The sequence below is a fragment of the Abrus precatorius genome, unplaced genomic scaffold (assembly GCF_003935025.1).
Source record: "Abrus precatorius isolate BTA unplaced genomic scaffold, Abrus_2018 Scaffold9, whole genome shotgun sequence".
Taxonomy (NCBI): Eukaryota; Viridiplantae; Streptophyta; class Magnoliopsida; order Fabales; family Fabaceae; genus Abrus; species Abrus precatorius.
The window spans coordinates 34791446-34815281 of NW_020874439.1; the positions used below are offsets into that span (position 1 = coordinate 34791446).

General features: G+C 33.9%; 4 protein-coding genes across 6 annotated transcripts; all 4 read right to left on the reverse strand.

The window, feature by feature from the left end:
- Positions 1–1255: 1255 nt before the first annotated feature.
- Positions 1256–5127, reverse strand: LOC113849130 (ultraviolet-B receptor UVR8-like). Of its 2 annotated transcripts, XM_027478791.1 has the most exons (7): positions 4922–5127; positions 3974–4013; positions 3572–3852; positions 3124–3473; positions 2630–3031; positions 1973–2357; positions 1256–1739 (listed from the first exon to the last, which is right to left on the reverse strand). In XM_027478791.1, the coding sequence occupies exons 3-7, from the start codon at positions 3794–3796 to the stop codon at positions 1497–1499; spliced, it is 1605 nt and encodes a 534-aa protein (XP_027334592.1). In that variant the 5' UTR covers positions 3797–3852; positions 3974–4013; positions 4922–5127; the 3' UTR covers positions 1256–1496. The 2 variants fall into 2 exon arrangements, with proteins under 2 accessions (XP_027334592.1, XP_027334594.1); XM_027478793.1 differs by having other exon boundaries at positions 3572–5127.
- Positions 5128–10432: 5305 nt separating this feature from the next.
- LOC113849254 (ALBINO3-like protein 1, chloroplastic) lies at positions 10433–16527 on the reverse strand. The gene is made up of 11 exons (XM_027479018.1): positions 15890–16527; positions 15060–15170; positions 14796–14870; positions 14027–14087; positions 13646–13719; positions 13449–13553; positions 12950–13057; positions 12585–12688; positions 12303–12509; positions 11889–12216; positions 10433–11325 (listed from the first exon to the last, which is right to left on the reverse strand). Exons 1-11 carry the CDS (start codon positions 16241–16243, stop codon positions 11242–11244), a joined length of 1611 nt encoding a protein of 536 aa, XP_027334819.1. The 5' UTR covers positions 16244–16527; the 3' UTR covers positions 10433–11241.
- Positions 16528–17446: 919 nt separating this feature from the next.
- On the reverse strand, positions 17447–19194 carry LOC113849273. Of its 2 annotated transcripts, none has more exons than XM_027479049.1 (3): positions 18965–19194; positions 18067–18121; positions 17447–17687 (listed from the first exon to the last, which is right to left on the reverse strand). In XM_027479049.1, exons 1-3 carry the CDS (start codon positions 19176–19178, stop codon positions 17546–17548), a joined length of 411 nt encoding a protein of 136 aa, XP_027334850.1. In that variant the 5' UTR covers positions 19179–19194; the 3' UTR covers positions 17447–17545. The 2 variants fall into 2 exon arrangements, with proteins under 2 accessions (XP_027334850.1, XP_027334849.1); XM_027479048.1 differs by having other exon boundaries at positions 18944–19194.
- Positions 19195–19257: 63 nt separating this feature from the next.
- LOC113851313 lies at positions 19258–23053 on the reverse strand. The gene is made up of 5 exons (XM_027481777.1): positions 22954–23053; positions 22672–22739; positions 20786–22595; positions 19311–20593; positions 19258–19263 (listed from the first exon to the last, which is right to left on the reverse strand). The coding sequence occupies exons 1-5, from the start codon at positions 23051–23053 to the stop codon at positions 19258–19260; spliced, it is 3267 nt and encodes a 1088-aa protein (XP_027337578.1).
- Positions 23054–23836: the final 783 nt, after the last annotated feature.

A 23836-nucleotide genomic window follows, 5' to 3' on the forward strand; every position in this document is an offset into this window, starting at 1 on the left:
AACTATAAAATACGATTATCTAAAGGGTGAAAAAGGATCTTCAGCACAGGAGTCAAGAATGAATTTAAACATCTAAAAGTAAAAACTATTAATTAAAAAAGCACTTATTATATTAATTATTTCAACGATTAATTGGTAGACTAAGGCAAGTTATGAACTAAGTTTACTGCTTCATTTGTCTGTGGTAGTTGTTTCCATTTCAACATATAAATTCCTTACTTTATAAAAATAATTTTTTAAAATAAATTAATCCAAACATAAACTTAATGTGCTTAAGCATCATGACAATTATTTATTTAGACCTCATGGAATCCCTACTACATCTTAAACGTTAAAGGCAAACCACTGATGCTAACAATACATTCTAATTATGAAAATGTTGAGGTTATTTCCTTTTAATTTGAAATATATTTAAAATACTTGAATATAAAAAATAAATGAATAATAAATGTAAGTATATACAATATCATAAATGATAGTAATTTTATTAATTTTGAAATTTAATACTTCAACACAGTTTTCTCAACCCATTCTTTATTATTGAACTATATTCATTGAATCGCATTCCATAATTTTCGCCTCACTCATTTTTAGTCTTACACGAATTTATCTAATAAAAAATAATACGTTAAAAAATATATAATTAAAATACATTGATGATATTCCGAAGTTAAAATAGTCTAGTCGCATCTTCCCTCACTAATAAAAGAAATCTTTGTACAAATCTATTATACCCAACTTTTCTAATTAGCCAATAATGTATTAACACTTGCACTAATGAACATAACGTTTGTTTGATAAAAAATAGTAATGGGCTAATACTTTAAAGAACCTTATATTAAGTAATTTAACTTTATAAAAGAATCTATCTATCTCTACGGGTTGTTGGGTTCAAAGTAGAAGGTTCAATCACCCCAAATAGATCATACCTGGGATCTCCTCATCAAGTTCTGTAATCAAATAATAACATGATGCCCTTTCCAACATTACATGGCTTCAATTGAGAATAGGTTGCAACTTTTTGGAAAAAAAAGTCATCTGCATGCCATTATTGTTTTAAGAACTTGATAACAGAGAGAGAAAAAAATTAATCTAAGTTCTGTCTAGAAAGAAATTTTCACCGATTCTTGATCACTGGGATAAAAAGAGTAAATAATCCAACCCATGAGGATTTTGATGATGAATGAATGCTGAATTTGACAAACTGTTTCTAAGCAAATGATCTATGAAAACAATTCAAGACAACTATGCAATAAATGAACCTTCATCAATGTATCAACTATCAACAACTAGTTGAAGCCTAAGAGAGATATCAACAACCATAAGACAACAACTAATGCCCTTGTTACCCGTTACCTACCTTGGACCTTCACGATGCATTCTTTGATTATATTTACAAAATAGACAAGAAATTTAAATACTAAATGCTATGCATGGTGACCATAAATTAGAGGATAGCATGGTGTAAAGAATTGGAGGGTAAAGGCAATGAACAGTTAACCAAGATCAATGTCAACCCTTTCTGGATTTCCCCTTTCAGTCTGGTTGGCAACAAGCTCAATTCCAAGCTGTCCTTTATCTCCAGCCCCAAAAGCATACAGCTTCCCTGATTCAGTGAGTGCAAAGGTATGAGCATTCCAATATATGGAGTTGGTTAGGCTAATCTGAACCACCCTTTCATTGATCTGTTTCAGTGAAGTGACAAGCTCTGGACTCAAAACATTTGCATGTCTATTGCCCTGTACATGTACAATCACAACATGGTTCAGTAAATATGAAGTTACTAAAATATTTCCATGAAATGTCTAACATTTGACAAAAAAAAGACCAATTTATTATTGAGTATGCTATAGTCACCAATATCAACATTTCTTATATGCAGGAGAAGAAAATATGTGAAAGACACATCATTTGAACCAAATGAAGCAGACTGGTCAAGTCAAACATGGAAAAGGATAGAAGCAAACTAGACCTCCTCATCATTTTCAGCATTATGCCCAAGACTAGCAGATTCTCCACAACCAAATGAATAAACATCACCATCCTCAGATACTACAAAGGTTGTGTAATCTCCTGTTGCAACATGAACAGCTTTGACATTGCTCAATGCTTCCACAACCTTAGGTGCTGATTCACATTCTTCATTGCCATGCCCCAAGCAACCATAACGGCCCCATCCCCACGTGCAAACACGGCCATCTCGCCCCACCACAGCAGCATGCCAAGCACCAGCTGCAACAACCATGGGTTGAAGGTTTAGCAGCTGGAACTGTTCGATCAAACGAGGGTGCTTTTCATCAGTTCTTGAGCCATGTCCTAGCTTGCCCCCCAAGCCACAACCAACAGAGTATACTGACCTGTAAATTTTCAAGGAAGGGTGATATGATGAACATTCAAATAATTATTAATGAGAATAAAGATACATGTATAACTAGCAGGATATGGACTCGTTATGATGTACATCTCACCAAATGAAAATAAAAAAGAAAAAGAGGGAAGATATGCTTGTCATTGAAGGAATAAATTGTAAAAAAATAGTCTTTTCTTCAACATATCTTCAACATATTAGTTTGCTTAAAAATTTGAGGGTGCGAAAAAGAAAAGGAGAATGAATATAGTTGGAGCTCACATTCCACTGGGTTGACAAGCTAGACAAAGCAGGTAGCAATATCCAGCAGCAATTTGCACTACTGGAATGTCTTCAAGAGCACCTAATAAAGGATGGGGTTCCACATCACTTTGATCAGTGTGGTGACCGAGTTTGCCATCACTGCCCCAAGAAAATGTATAAACCCTGCCTTCTCTTGACAATACAGCTGTAAAAAAATTACCAATTGCAGCTTGGACAACAAATATATTTTTCAAAGACTCTACTAACTGTGGAGCTGTAACCGTTTTTGAACCTTGTACTCCATACTCAGCTTCCCCAAAAGAATCTTTACCAAATGCATAAACCTGCCCAGAATCACTGACCAACATTGTCTTACCAGCTCCAGCTGCAGCCTGTATAATTCGAATGCCTTGCAAAGTTCTGAAACACAATGCAGTTCCATTAATTATTTTAAATCAACCAGTTCACTTTGCAGTTAGCCTTAAGTTTACAGTTGGCCTTAATGTTCCAACCTTATTGGTCGAGGTCGCCATTCCTCTTCAGTGGTGCCATGCCCAAGTTGTCCACAACTGTTGGATCCAAATGAATAAACAGCCCCTTTTGATGTCACAGCAATGCTGTGACCAGGACCTGCTATTGCCTGTGATTTCTCCCTCCTGCAACATGCCTCACCAGCAAGCAAATACCTCAGCACCAACTTCCAAGAACCTCCACACCTTTGCTTCAAAACTTGCCGTTGTTCTGTCGTCATTGGCTTGAAGATGGCCCTCTTCTGGCACATGTCAAGTGCAGCAAGCTCAGATAAGGACAAATCCAAATCTGGAGCAAAGTTTGCTGGTTGCCTGAAGAAGGTGCATGTTGCCTGCAACGTGCACATAAAAAACAAAGCCAGCATGCATTATAGGCATTGATACTACTGTTCAACAACAACTTGATATTTCAGGTAAGTATAGCACTTGCCTCTAGTTTAGCAAGGTCTTGAGGATCCAAATTGCATGTTGTGAGAACATGAAGGACAATGGAGGGATTAGCAGACAATGGAAACTCTCCTGGAGTGGAGTCCCCAAAGCAATGGCGTTGTTGCCTTTGAAATGTTGGAAGTGGGGTGGCAACAATGGTAGTAATTGGCTGGTCAGGGATGTTATGGTATTGTATAGTTGGGGTTCCGCTGGTTGTAGCATCCATGGGCACTGCCAACCTTATGCAGTGCCCAAACTTTGCAGAAGAAAAGATCTAAAGTTCTGGGAATTATGAAAATATGTGCAAATTTATCACTACATTAATTCATTTTTCGGTTTTTCTAATTTATAACATCTGAAACTATAGTTATTCATTCTTATACTAACTTGCAAAAGTGTGTACCTCAAAAATATAATTGATTAGCAAATCTCAGGTCTCAAACCTACAAACAAAAGCATACTTACATAAACTCAGTATGTTATGTGACATAAATTTACGTTAAAAAAATAACTGAATTATATGACCAACTGTCTCCATTTATTGTGACATTATCAATTATGAGTTAGAAGCACCAGAAAGCATTCATTTAAACCCACAGAATTATTAACCCTCCATGAAAGAGGAGGATCAACAAGACAAAATAAAATAAAATAAAATAAAAACAAATAAACAAAAAAGAAAAAAAAGAAAAAAAGAAGAAACCTCGGTGGCAGAGGAGAAAATCCACCCCGATCGTTTTATGAAACGCTTGATTTAGAAATTAGATGACCCAGATGAAGAAAATACATGCAAGAGGGGGAAAACAAACAGAATAATTCAAGGTGAACCCAAGGACGAAAACTTTGAGGGGAAAGCATGGTATTCATTCCCCTAACGATGGGATATTCTAAAACAAAAAGAAAGGAATTTCCCAAATTTGTCATCGGAGTTGAAATTTTTATTCACGTGAAGTCATCGTAATTAATTAAAGTGAGATCATCGCAATCAAAACGAATAATCAACCCACCAAAATCGTCGTCCATAGCCGAACACCCAGAAACAGGGGCTGGTAAATGGAACCGCTTTTGCAATCAATTATTAAAGGGTAGGTGGAAAAATCGTTTATTTATTTATTTATTTTCAATTTTTGGGTGTGAGTTTCCCAGATTAGAGAATCATCAGTGTAATCCGATTCAACAAGTACACTTGCTGAATACGCAACCAGAAAAAAAAAAGAAAAAAAAAGAAAAGAAAAAGAAAAACAGAGAATTCAGGGGAATAAGAACAAAATCACACGATCAACAAGTTTCCGATGAGTGGCATTACGATCGTCAAAGATCGAAGGAATAAAAACATGGAAAGGGTGATTACGTATTCCAGACACCGACGGTTCCTGAAATTCAATCTGCATCGGTCGAGGAGAATCGCAAGATGATTTTCACGTTTTTGTGAAGCGAAAGTTGCAAACTTTGGATCAAACAGACTTAGACACAGGTGGGTTTTTGATCGGTTAACGTTGGACAGTGTGTGGTGGGGTGTTTGCAAAGCGAAGAGAGAGAGAGAGAGAGAGAATGAATGAAATTGAAGGGAATGATTTAGCTTTTATCTTCTCTTCTGTTTCTTTTTTTCATTTTTAATTTTTTTTTAATGAAGTGATGATGATGTGTCGGTTTGGCAAATGAAGTAGGAAATGCTAATATTTATGTTAGTGTGGGTATCTTACACGTAAGCAAACCCCTTTTGGCTTTGGCATTGCCATCCATAACCCAAGGTTAGATGAATTACCCTTATCGTAGTAATATTTGATATGATAATGTTTTATAAAACAAATGATTGATTTTTCAGATTTAGTGCTGTAAAAAATATATTAAAATTTCAATTAGATTGATATGAGGAAATTGAGTTAAGTTTGAATCCATAAAAATAATAAAATGAATTAATATAAAACAATATTAATTTTTACAATTTAAATGTTTAAGATAAAATATAATTTATTTGTTAATTTTTTATTTTTATTTTTGTTAGTTTTTGTTAGGAGTGCTCGTCAATTAAGTTAAATCATTTTTAAGAATATTGTTTTAGGGAATAAAATTTTGCACTCCTATAATTTTATTCTCTTAACAATTAATACTCTTAATATGATAACATTTTCTTCTTCTTTTATCTTATTTTTTTAAAATAGGGATAGAAAAATCATTCACCTTAAGATATTGTGTGTACCATGTATGATCAAATCGGTTGGTTCTAAGATTAGGGAATTTGGAAGGTAACAACAATATTGAGACTAGAAATATAAGTTTGATTGCCTCAAAAAATGTGAAATTGGCAAAATGACTTAAATTTAGTAGGATTCGTTAAATCCTACCACTTTTGATATATTTGAATTACATGAATATTACACTACCAATTTACCTTATCAAATCCACATGTTGAGGTCGGATATGATTAAGAGCTTGTTTTATTTTTAAAAATAATTTTTAAAAAAATTAAATTTATTTATTAACATAAATTTTATTTTTAATTTTTTCTTAAAAATAAATTTTTAAAATTATTTTAGAATATAATTTCAAAAATTTAAAAATTAAAACAGAAACAAATAGGTCCTAATTTATTGGGTTTTTTTTCTTCTATTTTTTAATCTTTAGTTATAAGTCTCCAAAAGTAAAGACACAAAACCTAAACATATTTCTCATTGTTAATTACTATCATTCACACTCTCATCTCTCTTTCATTCATATTTTACAATATTACATAATTTTTTCCTTTTATATTATTTTTATTATTGAAGTGAATTGATCCACCAGCTTCCACAACCCTCATAATTTACTTTAAAAATGGGCCAACCCACGCGTCTATCTTTTAGTAGGTTGGCAACTGAATGCAATGAACTAGTTCATTTGATAGCTCTAAAGGGAGTAAGAAAACTGGCTCATGGGGTGTTTCTTGAGATTAAATTTGAGCCAAAAGTGTCACTACAGCCATTTTAGGAAGCTGTGTGACCTTTAGAATGAACTAGATCATTTTTTTTATGAAATACACAACATGTAACAATAGGTATGACATTTTAATATGCATAAACTTGTTAATTACATTTTATGTGTGCATCTAGCAAAACTGAAGTGATGAAATCATGTGAGACATTCATAAATTGGGCATGGCATGGAAGAAGGAGAATTATCAGAGACTACTGTGAATTTACCCCTCACACAAGAAGGGATTTAATCTTGGACTACTATATATATATATTGCTATGTTTACATTTTCCTGAAAAAAGGGGAATCTTCATAGCCTCCTAGTTCTACACTACTGTTCTAATTTTGCACAGTTCCCTCTAAAAAAGGAAAATAACCTTTCATATTTGCAGAGTGTGTATGAACAAGGAACATATAGTATTTTCTCAAATCCTAAAACAAGTGCATGAAACATTTTCATGTTTTTCCTTTTTAAAACAAAAAAAATTGTTTTGCCCCTCAATTTAATTTGGAAAAAGCTAATTTATCATGTGCAAAGACCCACATGTTGAAATTATAGCAGGTAGTGAATCACTTCTCAGCAAAGAAAGTCATGTTCAACTTTTAGCTCATGCCCCCATGGTGTGGTGTAATTTGCTGGCCAAAGCGTGACAAAGAAATCTTTAGGTGATACATAAATGCACACTCACACACAACAATCAGTATTCAAATGTCCCTTTAATTTTTCTTCTAATGGCAATTTCACATCCAAAGGATCAATCATATAGGTAGAAAATATACAAGCATGCATATATATTGTGTTGCACAATAATGATAGAATCGGTCCCTGAATTGCAGCACATCCAAATTTGAGACACATACAAATTAAGCTTTGGTGAAGGTAATTTATTTTATGTCATGCGACTAAAAAAGGTTTAGGTATGATTTAGACTAGTTACTTGCTTTTGTGAATCTTGGTCTCCCACATGTTTAATTAAAAGCATGCTTTAGCATCTTCACCATTCTTATTTTCGGTGCTTTAATTTGTGAATAGATAAGAATTAATGAATCGAGTTATGGTCAAAGTGGACAGTTTTCGACAACTTTGAATATCCAAATTCAATAGTGTTAAAATACAAAGAAGATTGTTTAGTTGAAATTCATTCAAATGTATGCCTTAGAAGAGATAAGAATAGAAGACATAAAATAATAATAAATATGAAAAGTAACGTGATTAAAGAAATGAAAAATATCAAATTGTTGTATTAATATTGTTGAAGTATTTATACTAAAAAATTTAAAAATACAATAACCACAAATTGATTTGCTTTGGAAAAATTAAGGTATTAAACGGCCCAATTGAAAGAATATATAATGGATAAAGTAATTGCTGTCCCTAACACCCCCTAAAATAAAAAATATAATGTAAAATAAAATATATATTTTAATTTTTATAAATAGAAGTTATCATAATAATTTAATTTTTTAAAAAATTTATTGATTTTAATCTTTGTAATTTTAAATTTTAAAAACAATCATTGTTATTATTTTAAAACTTGGAAGCCTATCTTTCCCAATAGCTTTACCAAACTGGCTTGATAACGTGACATTATTAGATACTGAACAAACAATGACATCAGAGTTAATAAGTTAAATTATAACTTACAAATATTTTAACCCCTTCAGCAATCATTCATTTGACATTATCTATTTTTTTTATTATATATTATATACTCATCATATTTATTATTTTTCACTTCTTATCTCTCTCTAAATGTTTGCGTCCTAAAGTATATCAAATATTTTCTTAGTAAATAGGTCTCACAAGGCAAGTTGAATCATTCCATACCAATCTTGGGGTACCCCATTATGAGCTAGCTACCCTACCTAGGTGCTCTCATCATCTTAAACTGGTACAGACCACCACCAACCTAGGAAGAGAAAGCAACAATTCATTCACACACACAGTAAGAAAAAAAAAATTGGGGAAAAAATTCCAATTTTAAATCATACTGATAATTTTGCTTTTACTCGTAGATCAACTAATGAATAAATTGATTCACCTTAATCTATAATTTCAAATTTAAATATTAAAAAATACAGCAGTTCAGAAAGATCTTATCTGACCAAATCCCTTCCCGAAATTCATGCCTATCCTTAGTTAGCTGTTCTTCACAAAAGGAAACATAAACTCTTGTTTGTAAATTCTTTGAGAAACACGCGCAATCTTCTTAAACGTCATCATTTTTGTGTGAAAAAGAAACAGCCTAATTAGTTCCGACTCATCAAAATGTACAAGAGCAACTATGATAAAAGATTCTCATCCCTCAAAGTTCTTTAAACATATAATTGATTCAGCTTATTTTAAAAAAGTTATTAATTTAAAAAATTTTCAAATGAAAAAGATAAAAAAAATTCTTAAATTTGTCTGAGTTTTTATCCACAAGATAAATAACTTCAAGTGAATTAATAAATTTATCTATAAAAAAGTAAATAATCAATTAATATAAATATCTGAATTTCATTAACTTAAACAAATTCTGAACTCCATCTAAACATGTATGAAAATCACTGTCAAAATTTCGTTGAACAAGGCACTTAAACTCTGACATCCTTGAACATGTAGAGATCCGTCTACTTCATATACATATACATGCATATGCATTATTACTTAATAAGTGAACGAAGAGATAAAGAAAAAAAAACAAAGTCATTTTCAGGGAAACGAGAATGTTGAGAAAAAGAAAAGGATTAAAATAAAAATGAACTCGTATGCTTTACTCCGGTTCTGTAAAATTGGAACATCCATTCTCAAATCTCAAGTTGTAATAGTTTGCATGTGCGCCAGCTGTAGAGAATGCGTGTCGGGTCGTGTCCTACAATTGTGGACAACCCATCCATCTGGATTCGGTGTATTGTCACTTGTCGCCAACCAAGATACACTACCAATCATACGTTAATCAAAATCAAACCATGTCAATTTATAAAACAATAACTTACATTCTATTCACAGCTAAAGCACACTGTTTTTAAGAATGAACAGAAGGTTATCCTTCGAACCAAATAAAAAGTAACCTCAAAGGTAAAAATATTAAGCAGTATAATGTGCAAGGCCTGCTATATCACAGTCTCATATTTGTCTTCGTGTTGGGAACCCATCGTACTGCTGATTGTTGGGGCTTCCTTCGTTTACCCATAAGCTGTTTATGCATTACACCAAATCACCTTTCTGAATGTATACTATATATGGTCTTCTAATTTATCCTTTCCACGGCCACATTAGAGTTCATAACATTTTACACGTTCTAAGCCCTTGCTTATGTACTATATAGTTGCATCATTTCTACCAAACACAATTTGTTGCTCACTCACCACCAAGATTTAAATGCTAAAGTGCCCGACACATTTATGATTTTTGTGCCAAGTGCACTGCTAGCACTACACAATGATGCTAATGAAACATCCGCAGTTAGTCAGTTACTTATGTTAAAATCTAGGACTTCGCCCAAATGCAACTTACGGGGAAAATAGTTTATAGACAATTTTTAGGTGTATAAACGAGATAGAAATATTAAACCGAAAAAATAGATGTGATTGACAATGTGATGTAAGAAAAATAGAGAAAGATAAAAGTGTTGAGTGGGTATTAGCATCTTGGAGGATGATTTAAAAAAAAAAGAAGAAAATATCAATACATTTATTAAAATATATTTTACGTTAGCATCAAATAAAAATGAAAAGCAATATAATTTCAACTTACTTATGATTCAATTTAGTTTGATTTGATTTTAAATATAAAAAATTACATTTTCTTATATGACTTGGCTCGGTTATGCTTAAACAGAGTTAGATTATGCTTTCCAAATTGAAGTATAAGAAGCAGATAGGGCAGTTTAGTGGTCAACCAGAATTATACTGCAACAAACAAATGAAACTGTGGCGCACACGCAACGTCACCTCAGAAGTGCGTGTGCTGAACACACAACGGGCCACACAGATACAGTAAAAAGGAAATCACAGGAAACAGAATAGGTGTTGAACCATCCGTCCAATGCGGACAGTTGCGTCAACAAATGAAACATGGCATACAAAAGCTACCCTAAATATCGTAAAGCACTAAAACACAATGTGCTTTCTTTCTAAAACTAGTGTCCCAAACCTTAACTTCACGTCAAAGGTATGGTTTGGACAAACTCGCATAATATCTGAAAATTTTAAACCGTCAAAATTAGTACAAGTAAATACCTATTACCTAAAGATTCCATAATAAAATATAGAAGCCCACTATTTGGTCCTGTTACAGCCGATCTTTTAGGAGAAAAAAACGCATTATGAAAATTCTCCAATCACGGGATCTCTACCACTGTATAGAACAGTGCCAGGCCAGCATTATTGAACGATTAGTGACAAAGGTAGTATCAAAGGAGAAAAGCTGACTATAAAGGGTATTGTGAAGCATCCGTTCTAATAGGGATTCAATCATCCATACTTATTAATGAAAATTGATGAAGCGTATAATATAAACTAAAACTACAAAGCTGTAAAATCAGCCATCAGATCCAACCAATCCTTCACAGCCGTTGTAGAAACCTTGAATCTCATTCATTCTGCCATTTGTGTGCCAATGTACAGTGTTAACCAGGGAGACCCCAAATTGCAACGGAGGATGCATTTCCAATATGACCGATAGAGGGCAACTGGGCCAGTCAATATCCAAACAGATGAATCTCTTTTAGTTGGTCAATCCTTCGTCACACGATCGGAGTCTTCTACAGGAGGTTGTTTGTTCGTGGTGGCTGTAGTTGTTAATACTTCTCTTGGTTCCTGTAAAATTATGGATTAGACAGAGAGAATTGTCCAATTTATGAGATTATTTTTATGCTGATGGTAAAAGAATAATTCCTCTAAGCACCAGAGAAGTGATACAAAGGGGGAAAAAGGGAAAACAACTTATTATCAAATGACATTGTTTCAACAGATCATAACTCCTCACAAGTAGAATGATATTGCGCACAAAATTTTAGTATCAATTCCATTATTTGAACATCGGAAAATTAACATTATATGTGATACTGCATATAATTATCTCTATTTCTCATTTACTTCTAATCTTTTTCATATACACAGCATGTTACTAAAAAATTTTCCTTTGCGTGATCCTTATAACAGTAGCAAAAATGAAAAGGTAATTCAGGGTGTTCATACACCTTTGACGATAAAAGGATGAAATTGTCAAAAGCATGCAATATTTCTCTCTTTACCCACTTTTCTTAGCTGTTCAGCAATAGATTAAAAAGGTCTTTTCTAGCATATGCGTGAATGAAGCAATGTATCTTTAACCAATAAATATTAGGAAAAATGCCCTATGTTCATATTTGCAATAATACCTTGTCTAAACTTTCCTTGTTTCTCTCAACATCATTGAAATGAGCAGAACCTTCATTATTTTCTGTCTCAGATGTAGATGTAGAATTCTGATTTCCTTCCAAACTTAACCCATTACCGTTTACTACTCCAGATATGAAGGGGTCAGTATCTGAAGCCACAGACTCAGGTTTTTCAACTAAATCACCTCCAGTTTGATTTCCCCCTTCGACTGTTTTCTCATGTGTCTCATGTACTTTGGTTGCTCTAGCTTCTGCTTCCATGGCTTTCCTTTTTTCTTCATCTCTTCGTTGTCTTCTCTTTGCCTCTTGCTCCATTATTTGTTTAAATCTGCAACAGAAAGAGAATTACAATTATAGTCAGTGGAAGTAAACTAATAGTATATGAAATGAGAGTAGCTTCCTACAATTACTAACCTTTCACCACGATGTGGCCCCTCCAATTTTTTCTCGCTTGGTCTGGCTTCTTCCACTTTTGTGGAATTTATTTTAGATATTGAATTCTGAACCTGTGTTAGGTCATCCGTCATGATATCATTTTGGACTTGCTGCAAAGGATTTTTTGCACCTCCTAACTTTTGAAGCCATACTTGTTGTGCGGTGCTCAATATATTATTTGTTAACCTGCACAACTTAAACAATAGGTAAATATACACAGTTAAATAAACAAGAACAACTATAAGCTTTACCTATGCTTACCAGTAAAGGCTAAGACCAGAAGGCACTGAGAGAGAAAAGTAACCAATCATTAAAGGAAGGAACTTGGTTAAGGCTTGTGAACTTTTCATGTTGGGATCATTAGCCTGAAGGTGACATGGAAATACACAGATACACTTTAATATGCAGATACATAAAGTAAACTAACATGAACATTTTTCTTTAATCCTTGTACAAGAGGGGGGAGCAGGTTACATGACATATTAGATAAAAAGTAGTAATCATCTTCACTTGTTCAGATAGCAAGCAAGAGTAGCCATGGCTAAAACTCTTATGCAGCACACAACAAGGTTCATGAGACAAAATTAAAAAGCAACTGATTTAATTGTAAATGAAAGATGACTGACCTGTGATGACTGCATTATTTGGACAGAGATGTACTGAGAGACAACCAACAACACAGGTAAGACAAGGTAAGCCAATGTATCTGACCATCCAAGGGGAGGGTGACCATCCTGAAGTCAAATGATTAAAGCAAAAAATAACATTTAAAACAAAGTTCACATTTAAATGCACCTAGCTTCTGCAATAAATCACCAACAATGCGAACAAAAACCAAAATGATAATATGGAAATTTTTTTTACTAGAATCTATATAATTGTGATTTGTGCACCCCAAAAGGTAGAGGGTTCCCAATGATTTGGGTAACTTGCGATAGACAATGAATTTTTCTAATATATGAGAAGGCACAAAATTAGAACAATGGACAGTACGGCATTGTCCTATTATGAACACAATGAGAATAAGAAAATCAAATAAAAGAGCTTTCTGATTTTTTTGAATATCAAGTTGCCAACAGGGAAACCTTAACACATGAAATTTTACTTTGTAACTGAGACACTCACCACAAAAGGAAAAAGCCAAGAGATACCACTTCCACTTTGACGAGCTGCAATTGTAGTTGGACCAGCAAGAGAAGGTATCCAGAAAAAGCCTTCAGTAAGAAGTCCCTTTGTATATCAGATAAATGCATAACATTAGCCATTGAAGATAGAGTCGTATATACCCCAAAAAGTAGCATAGTACATCATAAGCAGCATACCTCATCTGCCACGTTTGAAAGGGCTCGATACAGCCCAATCCACACTGGTATTGTTGCGAGTGTGGGCAAGCATCCTGGGAAAAACTAAGATATTAACAAAAGAATTTCCAACTTCAAGTCTAAAAAATCAGTAATGCTTTATACTAGATAGCTTGGGGACTCCATCTACCTACCTAAGCCATAAACAAAATGCTTGGATATCTAAGATGGAATAAAACTTATAGTTCCATACATTAAATTAACCTAAGAAACATTCAGAGCAAAATTGAGATAACTTAGAAAACTGAACTTGGGATATGAAAGCTTTGGAAGGCCCAATCCTCAAAGCAAAAGGAAATATTTATAAACCTTATGCAATAAAGCCAATCATGCCATGAATACCTGCTAGAGGATTGATGTTGGCTAATTTATACAACCGAGCAGTTTCAAGTTGAATTCTCTCCTGCATGAAGACAATATATAAATCTTGACATTTGAATTTTTTAAAAGAATTCCATTGATTAGAGGTTACAGAGTTAAAATGCTAACATTGTGCTTGGAATCCTCAAAAGTAGCAATATATAAATCTTGACATTTGAATTTTTTAAATAAATTCCATACGTTAGAGGTTACAGAGTTAAAATGCTAACATTGTGCTTGGAATCCTCAAAAGTAGCAAACAAATTATTTGATAAGAATAAAATTATATGTTAGAATCCCATTATCAAAATGAGATTTGAACTAATTTAAAATCAACTCCTATGACTGGAACTCATTAAACATGGAATTGATTATTCATTTTAATAAAAAGGCTATTCAATAAGGGTAAATATTAATCTCTACAATTGAATTTAAAATCAAATATAATCCAACAAATCCTACCAAATTTGATAGGATTCATAGAAAAGCATGAAATCCGTGGATTTTAAAAGTAAATCATTTTTATTTTTATCATTCCAAACACAAAATTTGATTTAGATATCAAATCAGATCCCATCTAGTAACATTCTAAACACACTCTAAAAGAAGTACTGGCACTGGAAATCCATCAAAATTGTAGGAGATTATTCAAGCCCCAAAAATTACACAATGGAAGTTCTGACAGTAGTTTAATTGTTATAAAAGAGATTTTATTGGAGAAAGTAATGCTAACAGAGGCCAAATAAAATACCTGATCACCAGCATATTGTTGCTGGATAGCCTTTACTTGAGGTTGCAAAGATCTCATAGCCAAGGAAGATTCTACCTGAATACAATCGCTCATAATTTTATTCAACAAAATCACAATGAATATCATAGAAGGAAGATGAGTATCTTTTACAAAGGTTTTTAATGTCACAAGAACCATAATTTTATGGGGATCAAAAGATCATAGCTTGTATTGATAGTTGTTAGCACATCAGCACTAACAAAGCACATTAGAACAACCACAAACCTGTTTTTTGGTTAACGGAAAAGTGGCAGCTTTTACAAGAACTGTGAGCAGTATAATTGCAAAACCATAAGCATATGGGACATGCAAAGCAGAAAGCCCATCCTTGAGTACCTGAAAAATGTAAATTACTTCCCCTCAGAATCACTGGACAGTATATGATGGCAAAAGTGGACCCATGTCAAATTATACAAGTCTAGTTTTAACTAAAAATAGCTATCCAATTCACACGTTATATAAATAAAAGACCCTCTTGCAAACTGCAACTTCCGTTTATTGTTATTCATTAAGCTATCTACAGGCTCATGTATATAGGTACCACGAATTATCGGTGGAAGTATCACATCCATTTAATAATTCTATCATTGAGCGTCAAGAAAAAAAATTATTAAATTTGTTAAATTAGCAATCTTCAAAGCAGCAGTTCAAGCACTAGAACTCATAAACGGTGAGATTTTGACCAGAATAAATTATTCTATTACTGTGCAAAAATTATCTTGACCTAGAATGGGAAATTTTATCGCTAGAATCAGAGTGGAAACAATGATATTCTGCATTTATTAACTAGGGAATCCAATTTGCTTGCGATTGTTCTGAACCACAACAGCAAACACCACTAACCATCCGCACCCGAACCCTACCCTACCAACCACCACAAAAAACAGCTAAAACTTTTCCATTCTAATTTCACCCTCTCCAAACACAGAATTTTCTTCTAGTCACTAAACTAAGCTCCATAAAGCACGTCGATAATTCAAATCACAGCTTCCGTTTAACTCATCAATAAAAAAAATCGAAGAGTTCGACGTTTTACATAATAATAATAATAATACCTTGAGAATAGTCTCCATGTAATTGGTAATTCCAGAAAGCCAATCGTTGCTCTGTTTGGCGGTGGTAGTGACCGCCGCCGCATCGGAAGAAGAAACGGCGGCATCGGCAATCGTGTAAAGAAGACCCTCCACTCGCCCAAACAGTTCCCTAACAACGCCTTCGGCCTCATCCGGCTCAGGCAACAAACCGGACTTGAGTCCAAACCGGACAACAGAAACCGAACCGCGAAGAAAGTGTTTGGTCGAACCGGAGAAAGCGTGTGAGTGAGGTCGATGCGGGAAACGGTTCACGGTCGTCCGGTTCGCTAACGGAGCAGAAACTATATTCGGCGCGCAAGGTAATAGAGCTGCCATGATATTGGGTTCGCAACGACCCGGTTCAAAGAAAAAACCGTGCTTTCCGGTTCGGTTTTCTTAAGTTGTTCAACAGTGAGCTGAGAACACACAAGGCAGCACTGAAAATGAAGCAATGCAAATGCAAAATTGTGGTGATATTGTTAGAGAGCGAAGGTTGGGTGTTACTTTCTTTTTCTCCTCCTTTGTTGGGGTTTCAAAAATGAAAAGGGCCCACCGATAATATATTTAAGAAATATAAAAATAAAAATAAAAATATCCTTTCCTCCTACCATTTTCTATTTTCCTTCTTCGGGCAACACAGTTTATCATGTTATATAAAAATCAATTTTCACGTGATTATTTGCCTTTCCTCATTTATTTTAAAAACTATTTCTTCAATCTGCACCAAACGTATATCACAACTTTGAGTCAAAATCAGAATCTACAATTTATATATATAAAACTAATGATACGTAGGAGTCAAAACATACTTTGTATGACTTGAGCCCATCAATCATTTGGGCTCGGTTTCGTATTTCGCTATTAAAAAAACTCTTGTTATGAGACACTGTAAGCACGTGAAATACTATTTTTAATGAATGATTAAAAATGTGTAAAGAAAATTATGTTAAAGAATAGTTCTCACATAAATATAGGAAAGTATGTAAATTTGAGTTAGAATGAAATTAATTGTGTAGAATTGATTTTATTTTTAAAATAAGTTTAGAAATTGAAGAATGTCATGCAATTTTTATACTTTTTAATAAATTTTAATCCATAAGAAATGATATGTTACACAAATGTGTTAGAGAGTGAAAAGAGTGCGATGCTAGGAAGACCTATTTTGCTTTGCTTATTGTATTCAATAGAAATTTTTTGTTACTTCATCATATATCATTTAGATAGTTGATTGTATAATACTAGACTGTAGTACTAGTAAAATAGACTACCATAACCAATAAAGTTCAATTTATTTATTGAGTTTTTACGAACTCATATTAGACTGAAAAAAAAAATTTAGAATCCAAGCCTTACATTTTATCAGAATGATTGCTACTGCAATACAAAGTAATATAATCCATGAAAAAAAAATGCTCGGAAGAAAATATTGTAAAGACAACTTCGAGTAATGCACCTTGTTGATGTCTATATAGTAACAGTAATATATCACATTGCTCTAATTAACTGGATTCGTGACGTAAATCAATCACCACTTGGATCGGTAAACACTCTATAATAGAAAAACAGCGTTTATGTAAGAAGATACAAAACTTGAACAATGTGATATCAAAATTCCTGGTTTTCTGCTGAAACTTGTGATTATATGTCAGCGAGGCTGTCTGGAACAAACTCTGGTTGGCTTTGGGTTTCTTCCAATTGAGAGGCGGTTGTTTTAGCCTTCTTAAACCTTCTTGAACTTCTGAGAACATGATCAATTGGCATCCCTTTTGTGCCTGACAAGCTGTCCACACAAGGATTTCAGAACTAACCTACTGCTATATCAATTACGTAACATGACACATGAATGATGATGAAACATACGACAAACATTTTTTGTCTGAAATGATGTAGAGATGAAAGAATGGATTCCAATTTTATGAATTGTCATATTCTTCACCAATAAGCAACGTGTCTGTCCCAGCTACAGACAAAAACAAGTAAATAAAATCTTTTGCGATAAAGATTCATGTAACTTGGAGGATAAAGAAATTTCAAATGAAAAAAAAAAAAGTAAAGCTGAGAATGGTAGCAGAAAGAGAAACAAGGGATATGTTTTATTGCCGAAAATGGCCATTCAAACATGCAAATGACTTTGTCAAGAATGCGATGCATTAACTTACCTTTCTTTCAAGGAACTCCTTCCACCATTTTCCATTCTTTTCCCACCATACGAATCTGATCAAAAAAGGAAAGAAATTGGTTCCAAATTGTATTGTCTCCATTTTTTGAAGAAACAAGATAAATTGTGAAGTGTGAACATGGCCATATTAATCTTAATTTAAGCTTGCCATCCATCCATACCAACCTCAAAATTCAAAAAATGTAACAGGAAATATATTCTAGAGGAAAGCAAAATGGTAATGTGGAAATTAACTCGTTAAGAACGACCAAGTGAGATAGCAAACTTTTCTAGTCAAACAGTAGACAAGAAAAACAGCTTGGCTCTCTGAAATGCCCTAAGTTCAGAGAAAATTTAGTTTCCAAACAAATCTTTAGAAAAGTGAACTACAAATGTACATGGACGGACTATGCTCAGTGTCTGCCTCTAATTTCTTGGAACAGAAATGATCTGGCAACAATAAAAAAAATCTGAACTGCAATAATCTAATGATTGTCCATTCATCTATTTCTAACACTAACAGTAATACCTTGACAATATCAAACTTAACAAGAGGGAACGAACAAGTTTTTCATTTTAAAGATTACAATATTTTCAACCTTAAAACTCTGCCTATGGTCCCATAGCTGGTCTCAAGTCCAAGTAAAGAAGGAGGGTTATGTTCAAACATTTCCAGCTCTTCAATTCAAACACAACTTTAATAGGATTACCCAGAGACCAGATCTCAGAATGATATAAAAAAAGTTGATCCAAACTAACACAAAAGAAACTCACTCATCCACCCAATCTGGCCCCCACAGATTGAAGAATATTTTTAAGCACTGTATCAACTTATTAAAACATAAAGGCATACTCCCAATTAAAATATATTCCAGTACCATTTTCTTGTGAAGCCAGACCTGAACTGCTATCCCCATCAGAAAAATCAGACAAGAGAGGATTATCTGAAGGAGTTCTAGTGCTGGCATCAGAGTTATCAACTTCATCTTCAGAGGTGCCACTACTATCATCCTTGAAAATTGCTCCGGCTAACAAGCTCTTCTTCTGTTGTGTTTTACTCACAAATCCACCAAGATTTTTCCCAGAATCTTTTCCTGCTTTATTTTGAACCATTTTCTTGGAACCTTCCATATTTTTCCCAGAAGCATAGACACGAGCCTTTCTGTTTTTCCCAACTGATGATATGACATTGTCAGACCTACTTGACAATTTTGAATCTTGTCCATTCCTGTGTACTTTTGATACCTTCTTATCAGGGTGAATCCTGCTGTGTACATCATGCTCTTCCTTGGATGATAATTGCTGTGAGGAACTTAAACCCTCAAGATGATTTTTTCCATTTGTTGTTTCAAGCCCATCCATGTTCTTTCTGGTCATTGGCTCAATACCAGTTCTATCTGTTCCATTTCTCTTGTCAACAAGTGCGTCATCTGACAAATTAGCTTCATGTTGCTGTTTCTGGGATGAAAATTGTTGGTCAGGATTAACCTTTAAAGTTTTAGAAGGTGCTTCCAAGTTATTATCATCTTTCTCTCCTGATAAGCGCGTTGAATGTTGAGCAGCATCATTACTCCAAGAATTAAACTGAGAATCAGAAGATTCAAGTCTAACAGGTTCCAAAATTGTTTTACTTGATTTTTTAGTGGACTTCATGCTTGTCGACATACTTTTTTTTGTCACCTCAACTGATGGTTTGTCACATGTTCCACTGTCAGAAGATGGAGACGGTTTCTCACCATCGCGAACTTGATCTTTTGTTAGCATATTTGATATGCTCTTTGAGATAGAAGTCTGCTTTTTGCTTGATTTCTTTCTTTGTCTCTTGTCAACATGTTCAGCATTAGATTTAGTCTTAATTTGTACCAAGGAACCAGCATTATCAGCATTAAAATCATCTTCCTTATCAGTAGCAGAGAGAATAGTCCCTTTCACTTCTTCCTGCTGTATTCTTTTCCCTTCTGTTTGATTTAAAGTGTTCTCCTTTGTATATGTATTTCCTGACATAGGATCACAACTTGTTCCATTAAGAGACTTCACAGTAACAGTTTCACTCCCAAAAACATCCACAAGGCCAACACCTTCTCTCAGTATGGACCCTCCACCTGAATTCTTAGATTTTCCCATCCCTCTTTTTTCCTTCTCTGGTTTTACAGGTTCAGTCATTCCATTGACATCCACAACTTTTGAAGTAACATTTAGTTCTCTGATATTTGCATCTGTGTTATCCTGGTTGGATGGTGCAGACTTGTCTAACAGCATTAGCTTAGGATCATTTTGTGGTGATACATCTCCTTCCTCAGCTCCCTCAATCTGAACATCTTCATTTTTATGACAATGATCATGGATAACATTCTCATTATCCTCAGTCGGCTCCATAAGCTCATCCACATCAGAACGGGGTAATTCTATTTCAATATCAGAATTGCCCTCATAATTTCCTGTCCTTTCTTCTGTAGATTGAATGCCTTCTTTGCATGCATCTGTTCCAATCTCCATATTGTCAACAGTAGTTTTGCTCATACTGATATCTACCAAAAAAAAAACAGAGAGAGATCAATGATAGATATAATAGTTCTTTCCCTATTCTAAAATTGATTTCTTTTATTAATAACTTGACATCAATAGAAATAAACATATCAAATTAATATTAACATGATACAAGGTTACCACCTAAAAGGCAGGTACTTTTCTATTTTCACCCTTTTCCTTAGTAGTATCACCTTTAGAGAATAAGCCATCTTCAGATATTTCATCCTGAACACCTCTTTGAATGCTGGAATGATATGCTTCTTTATCTTTCCTGGAAGAAGTAACCACAGGTGTTTCTTGAGGATTTGATGAGTTTCTCTTCCCTTTCCTCTTCTGACCCTGCACATTAGTTCCCAATGGATCAGTGTCATTAAAATGTCCAGCTGATTGGTCAGCACTGCTGTTTTTAATCCTCTGTTGGTCCTCCAGAAAGTGGTGAGAAGCATTGTCTACTTCAAAATCATCAATCAACATTGCCTTGGACAAACTTTTTTCTCCATTTTTCTCTTTTCCCTTCTTCTTTTTCTTTGCAGGAGGTGTGGTATCTAAAGTGTCCTCAGTTACCTTATTGAGCTTATATTCAACAACATCCCTAGAATTGTCATTATTGAGTTCAACATGATCCTTTGATTTTTTAATTTCCTTATGTGCTTCATCAGACTTCTGTACTTCATCCTTCTGATATGCTGTCTCTACCTCCAACAGTTCTTTAGAATCACGAATCAAAGATCTCTTCCTTTTCCTATGCTTCTTACTTGCAGCAGGTCCAGGTTCTGAAGCCTCTTTCTTTGACACAGCAGCAACAATGTCATTTTTACTGTTGTTACTGTTGCAATCAGTGTGCTGAAGCTCCTTTAAAACTTCAGTTTCCTTAATTACTTCTTTATCTGCATTCTCTGAAGGATTTGTTACAACTACATTATCCTGATGAACTATATAATTACCAAGTCCAACAACAGAAGCATCTTTTTCTTTTGAAGTGTTATTTTGCATGGTGTCTTCTTTCTTCCTTTTACTCTTCTTTTTTTTCTTTGGATTTGACACAGATTTAGAATTTCCCTCCTCACATACAATACAATCATCCTTGATTCCTTTTTTGGTTTCATCTGCCCTGCATTCAGCATGTGAACCTGGAAGTTCATGATTTACAAGGCAATTGTTCTTTGTCACTGGAATGTCAGGGTCATTATTGCCAGATGAATTTATATCCTTGTTCAAATTTTTTACAACTTCTCTGGTATGCTCTAAAACACACGGGCCAACAACAGGAATTTCTACTTTTTCAGCCTGTTTGTTCTCCAATTGTGGCGCCTGGAAACTGGATGCCTTTTTGGATAGAAAACTAAGAGGGTTGTCAACAGATGCAGCAGCATCATCTTTAGAATCATAATCACACACTGTATCTTCCTTTTTCCTTTTACTCTTTCGTTTTTTCTTTTCTCTTGGCCTTGGCACAGATATTGAAGGACCTTCCTCACATGTATTACATTCATCGTTAATGCCTTTACCAGATTCATCCACTTCACACTCAATATGTAAACTTGGAAGTTCACGATTTACAATGTAACCATCCTCTTTCTCAGGAATAGAACCAGGAAGCGGAATTCCAGTGCCCTTATCACCAGACAATTGAACTCCTGCATCAAAATTTTTGATAGCTTCTTCGCCACTATGTTCTGAAACACATGGACTAGCAACAGGAATTTCTTCATCACCATCTCTTTTGTTCTCCAACTGTAGCAACTGGAAATTGTCAAAGCTGGACACCCTTTTGGATGGAAAATCGACAACATTATCACCAGAACCAATCAAAGCATTATTCGCAATGCCAAGACAAGCCACCTTCTTAGGAGAACCATGAGAAAATAACTGTTCATTCTGAGCACACTCCCGCAACTCAGAAGCATCAACAACAAGAAACCAGCTCTTGATAGAACCACTAAAAGCACTTCTCACAAGCATGGAATCTGAAAGGTGATAAAAATACCCCTTGCGCTTAACCTAACCCAAATAAAATAAAATTGTAAGCAAAAGTATACAGTAACAAGGCAAAACCATGGCTTGAACAATAGTATACCTTTATCCCATGAATCTGAATTTGCCCAATTTTCGGAAAGCATAAGGGGTGTTCCAACAAAATTTTCTCTATACATGAAACGCATTCATGTCAGCACTATAAACTAACAGTAATAGTAGTACATTAAGAACAAATAAGCATAAATGTAACAAACAAGAAGCAGAAAACAAAGGGAACAGAAGGATATGCATGAAGCATAAAGGAAGATAAGGAACATAAACGAAGTAGTTAACAATGTGTAAGGGAAAAATGAGTGAATAAAACGAGAAGAAAAGGGATTACTTTTGAGATCAGAGACAGTGTCGAGGTCGGAAACGACGAGGGCCAAGTGGGTATCGAGGTTGGTGTCTACGAAAACGACGTTGGTGTTGGGAATCGCCATATACAATGCTCTCTGGGGTTTATGGGATGACGGCACCACAACGCTGCTGCTGGTTCAGGTTTTAGTGTTATACCCTCCCCCCCTCGCCCCACCATCTTATTTGTTATATATATATATAACAGGAAATATTTCAGCAATTAATAATATATATATATATATAGACCAACTTTTTAAGTACATCTTTTTATTTTTCCCTTAGTATTTTCTTTCTCAACTTTTTCATGAAAACCAAACATAATGTTTTATCATATGAAATTTTTTCTACTTTTTCAATCTTTCATTTAATTACCTGTTTTTATCTTTTCATTTATCATTCTTTTTTTATGACGTGATAAGAATTCAAATATTATATATCAGATATTAAAAGAATAATAATAATTAATATTAAATGAATATATTTTTACATTTAAAAATAATATATGTAATAAAATAAGTTTTTGGAACTTTCTAAAAATTAATGAATTTTTAAATGTTATTTGTTTAAAATTTTGAGAAAACTACAAAAATTTTTAGCATCGTATGAATAATTTCATTATCACAAACAAGCAGTCTTATATCATATGGCTGAAGAACAAGGATAAAAATAAGCTAGATCACTCTTTCACAATCTATTACCTATAAAAGACTTATTTTTACTAAATATCTTTGATAAAAGGTTTTTATTTAATTATTTGATTATATTTTCAAATTTTGTAGACCTTTGAAAAACCTTTTAGATTGATCAAGTTGATCTATAATAATAACATCAACAAAATAATGTTTTAAGATTATATTTGTTAGTTT

What these genes read in the sequence shown, in the direction of transcription:
- LOC113849130 (XM_027478791.1), bottom strand. Translation starts at nt 3,796, where the DNA reads ATGGATGCTACAACCAGCGGAACCCCAACTATACAATACCATAACATC. An exon ending in AAGACCTTGCTAAACTAGAG is followed by an intron (nt 3,474 to 3,571) that starts GCAAGTGCTATA and finishes TGCACGTTGCAG; the next exon opens with GCAACATGCACCTTCTTCAG. An exon ending in ATGCTGAAAATGATGAGGAG is followed by an intron (nt 1,740 to 1,972) that starts GTCTAGTTTGCT and finishes GTACATGTACAG; the next exon opens with GGCAATAGACATGCAAATGT.
- LOC113849254 (XM_027479018.1), bottom strand. Translation starts at nt 16,243, where the DNA reads ATGGCAGCTCTATTACCTTGCGCGCCGAATATAGTTTCTGCTCCGTTA. An exon ending in TTCCGTTAACCAAAAAACAG is followed by an intron (nt 14,871 to 15,059) that starts GTTTGTGGTTGT and finishes GATTGTATTCAG; the next exon opens with GTAGAATCTTCCTTGGCTAT. An exon ending in TTTCAAACGTGGCAGATGAG is followed by an intron (nt 13,554 to 13,645) that starts GTATGCTGCTTA and finishes TGATATACAAAG; the next exon opens with GGACTTCTTACTGAAGGCTT.
- LOC113849273 (XM_027479048.1), bottom strand. Translation starts at nt 19,178, where the DNA reads ATGGTTCAAAATAAAGCAGGAAAAGATTCTGGGAAAAATCTTGGTGGA. An exon ending in TCTGGCTTCACAAGAAAATG is followed by an intron (nt 18,122 to 18,943) that starts GTACTGGAATAT and finishes TTTTTTGATCAG; the next exon opens with ATTCGTATGGTGGGAAAAGA. An exon ending in AGGAGTTCCTTGAAAGAAAG is followed by an intron (nt 17,688 to 18,066) that starts GTAAGTTAATGC and finishes TTGTGTGGACAG; the next exon opens with CTTGTCAGGCACAAAAGGGA.
- LOC113851313 (XM_027481777.1), bottom strand. Translation starts at nt 23,053, where the DNA reads ATGGCGATTCCCAACACCAACGTCGTTTTCGTAGACACCAACCTCGAT. An exon ending in CACTGTCTCTGATCTCAAAA is followed by an intron (nt 22,740 to 22,953) that starts GTAATCCCTTTT and finishes TTTCATGTATAG; the next exon opens with AGAAAATTTTGTTGGAACAC. An exon ending in AGATGGCTTATTCTCTAAAG is followed by an intron (nt 20,594 to 20,785) that starts GTGATACTACTA and finishes TTTTTTTGGTAG; the next exon opens with ATATCAGTATGAGCAAAACT.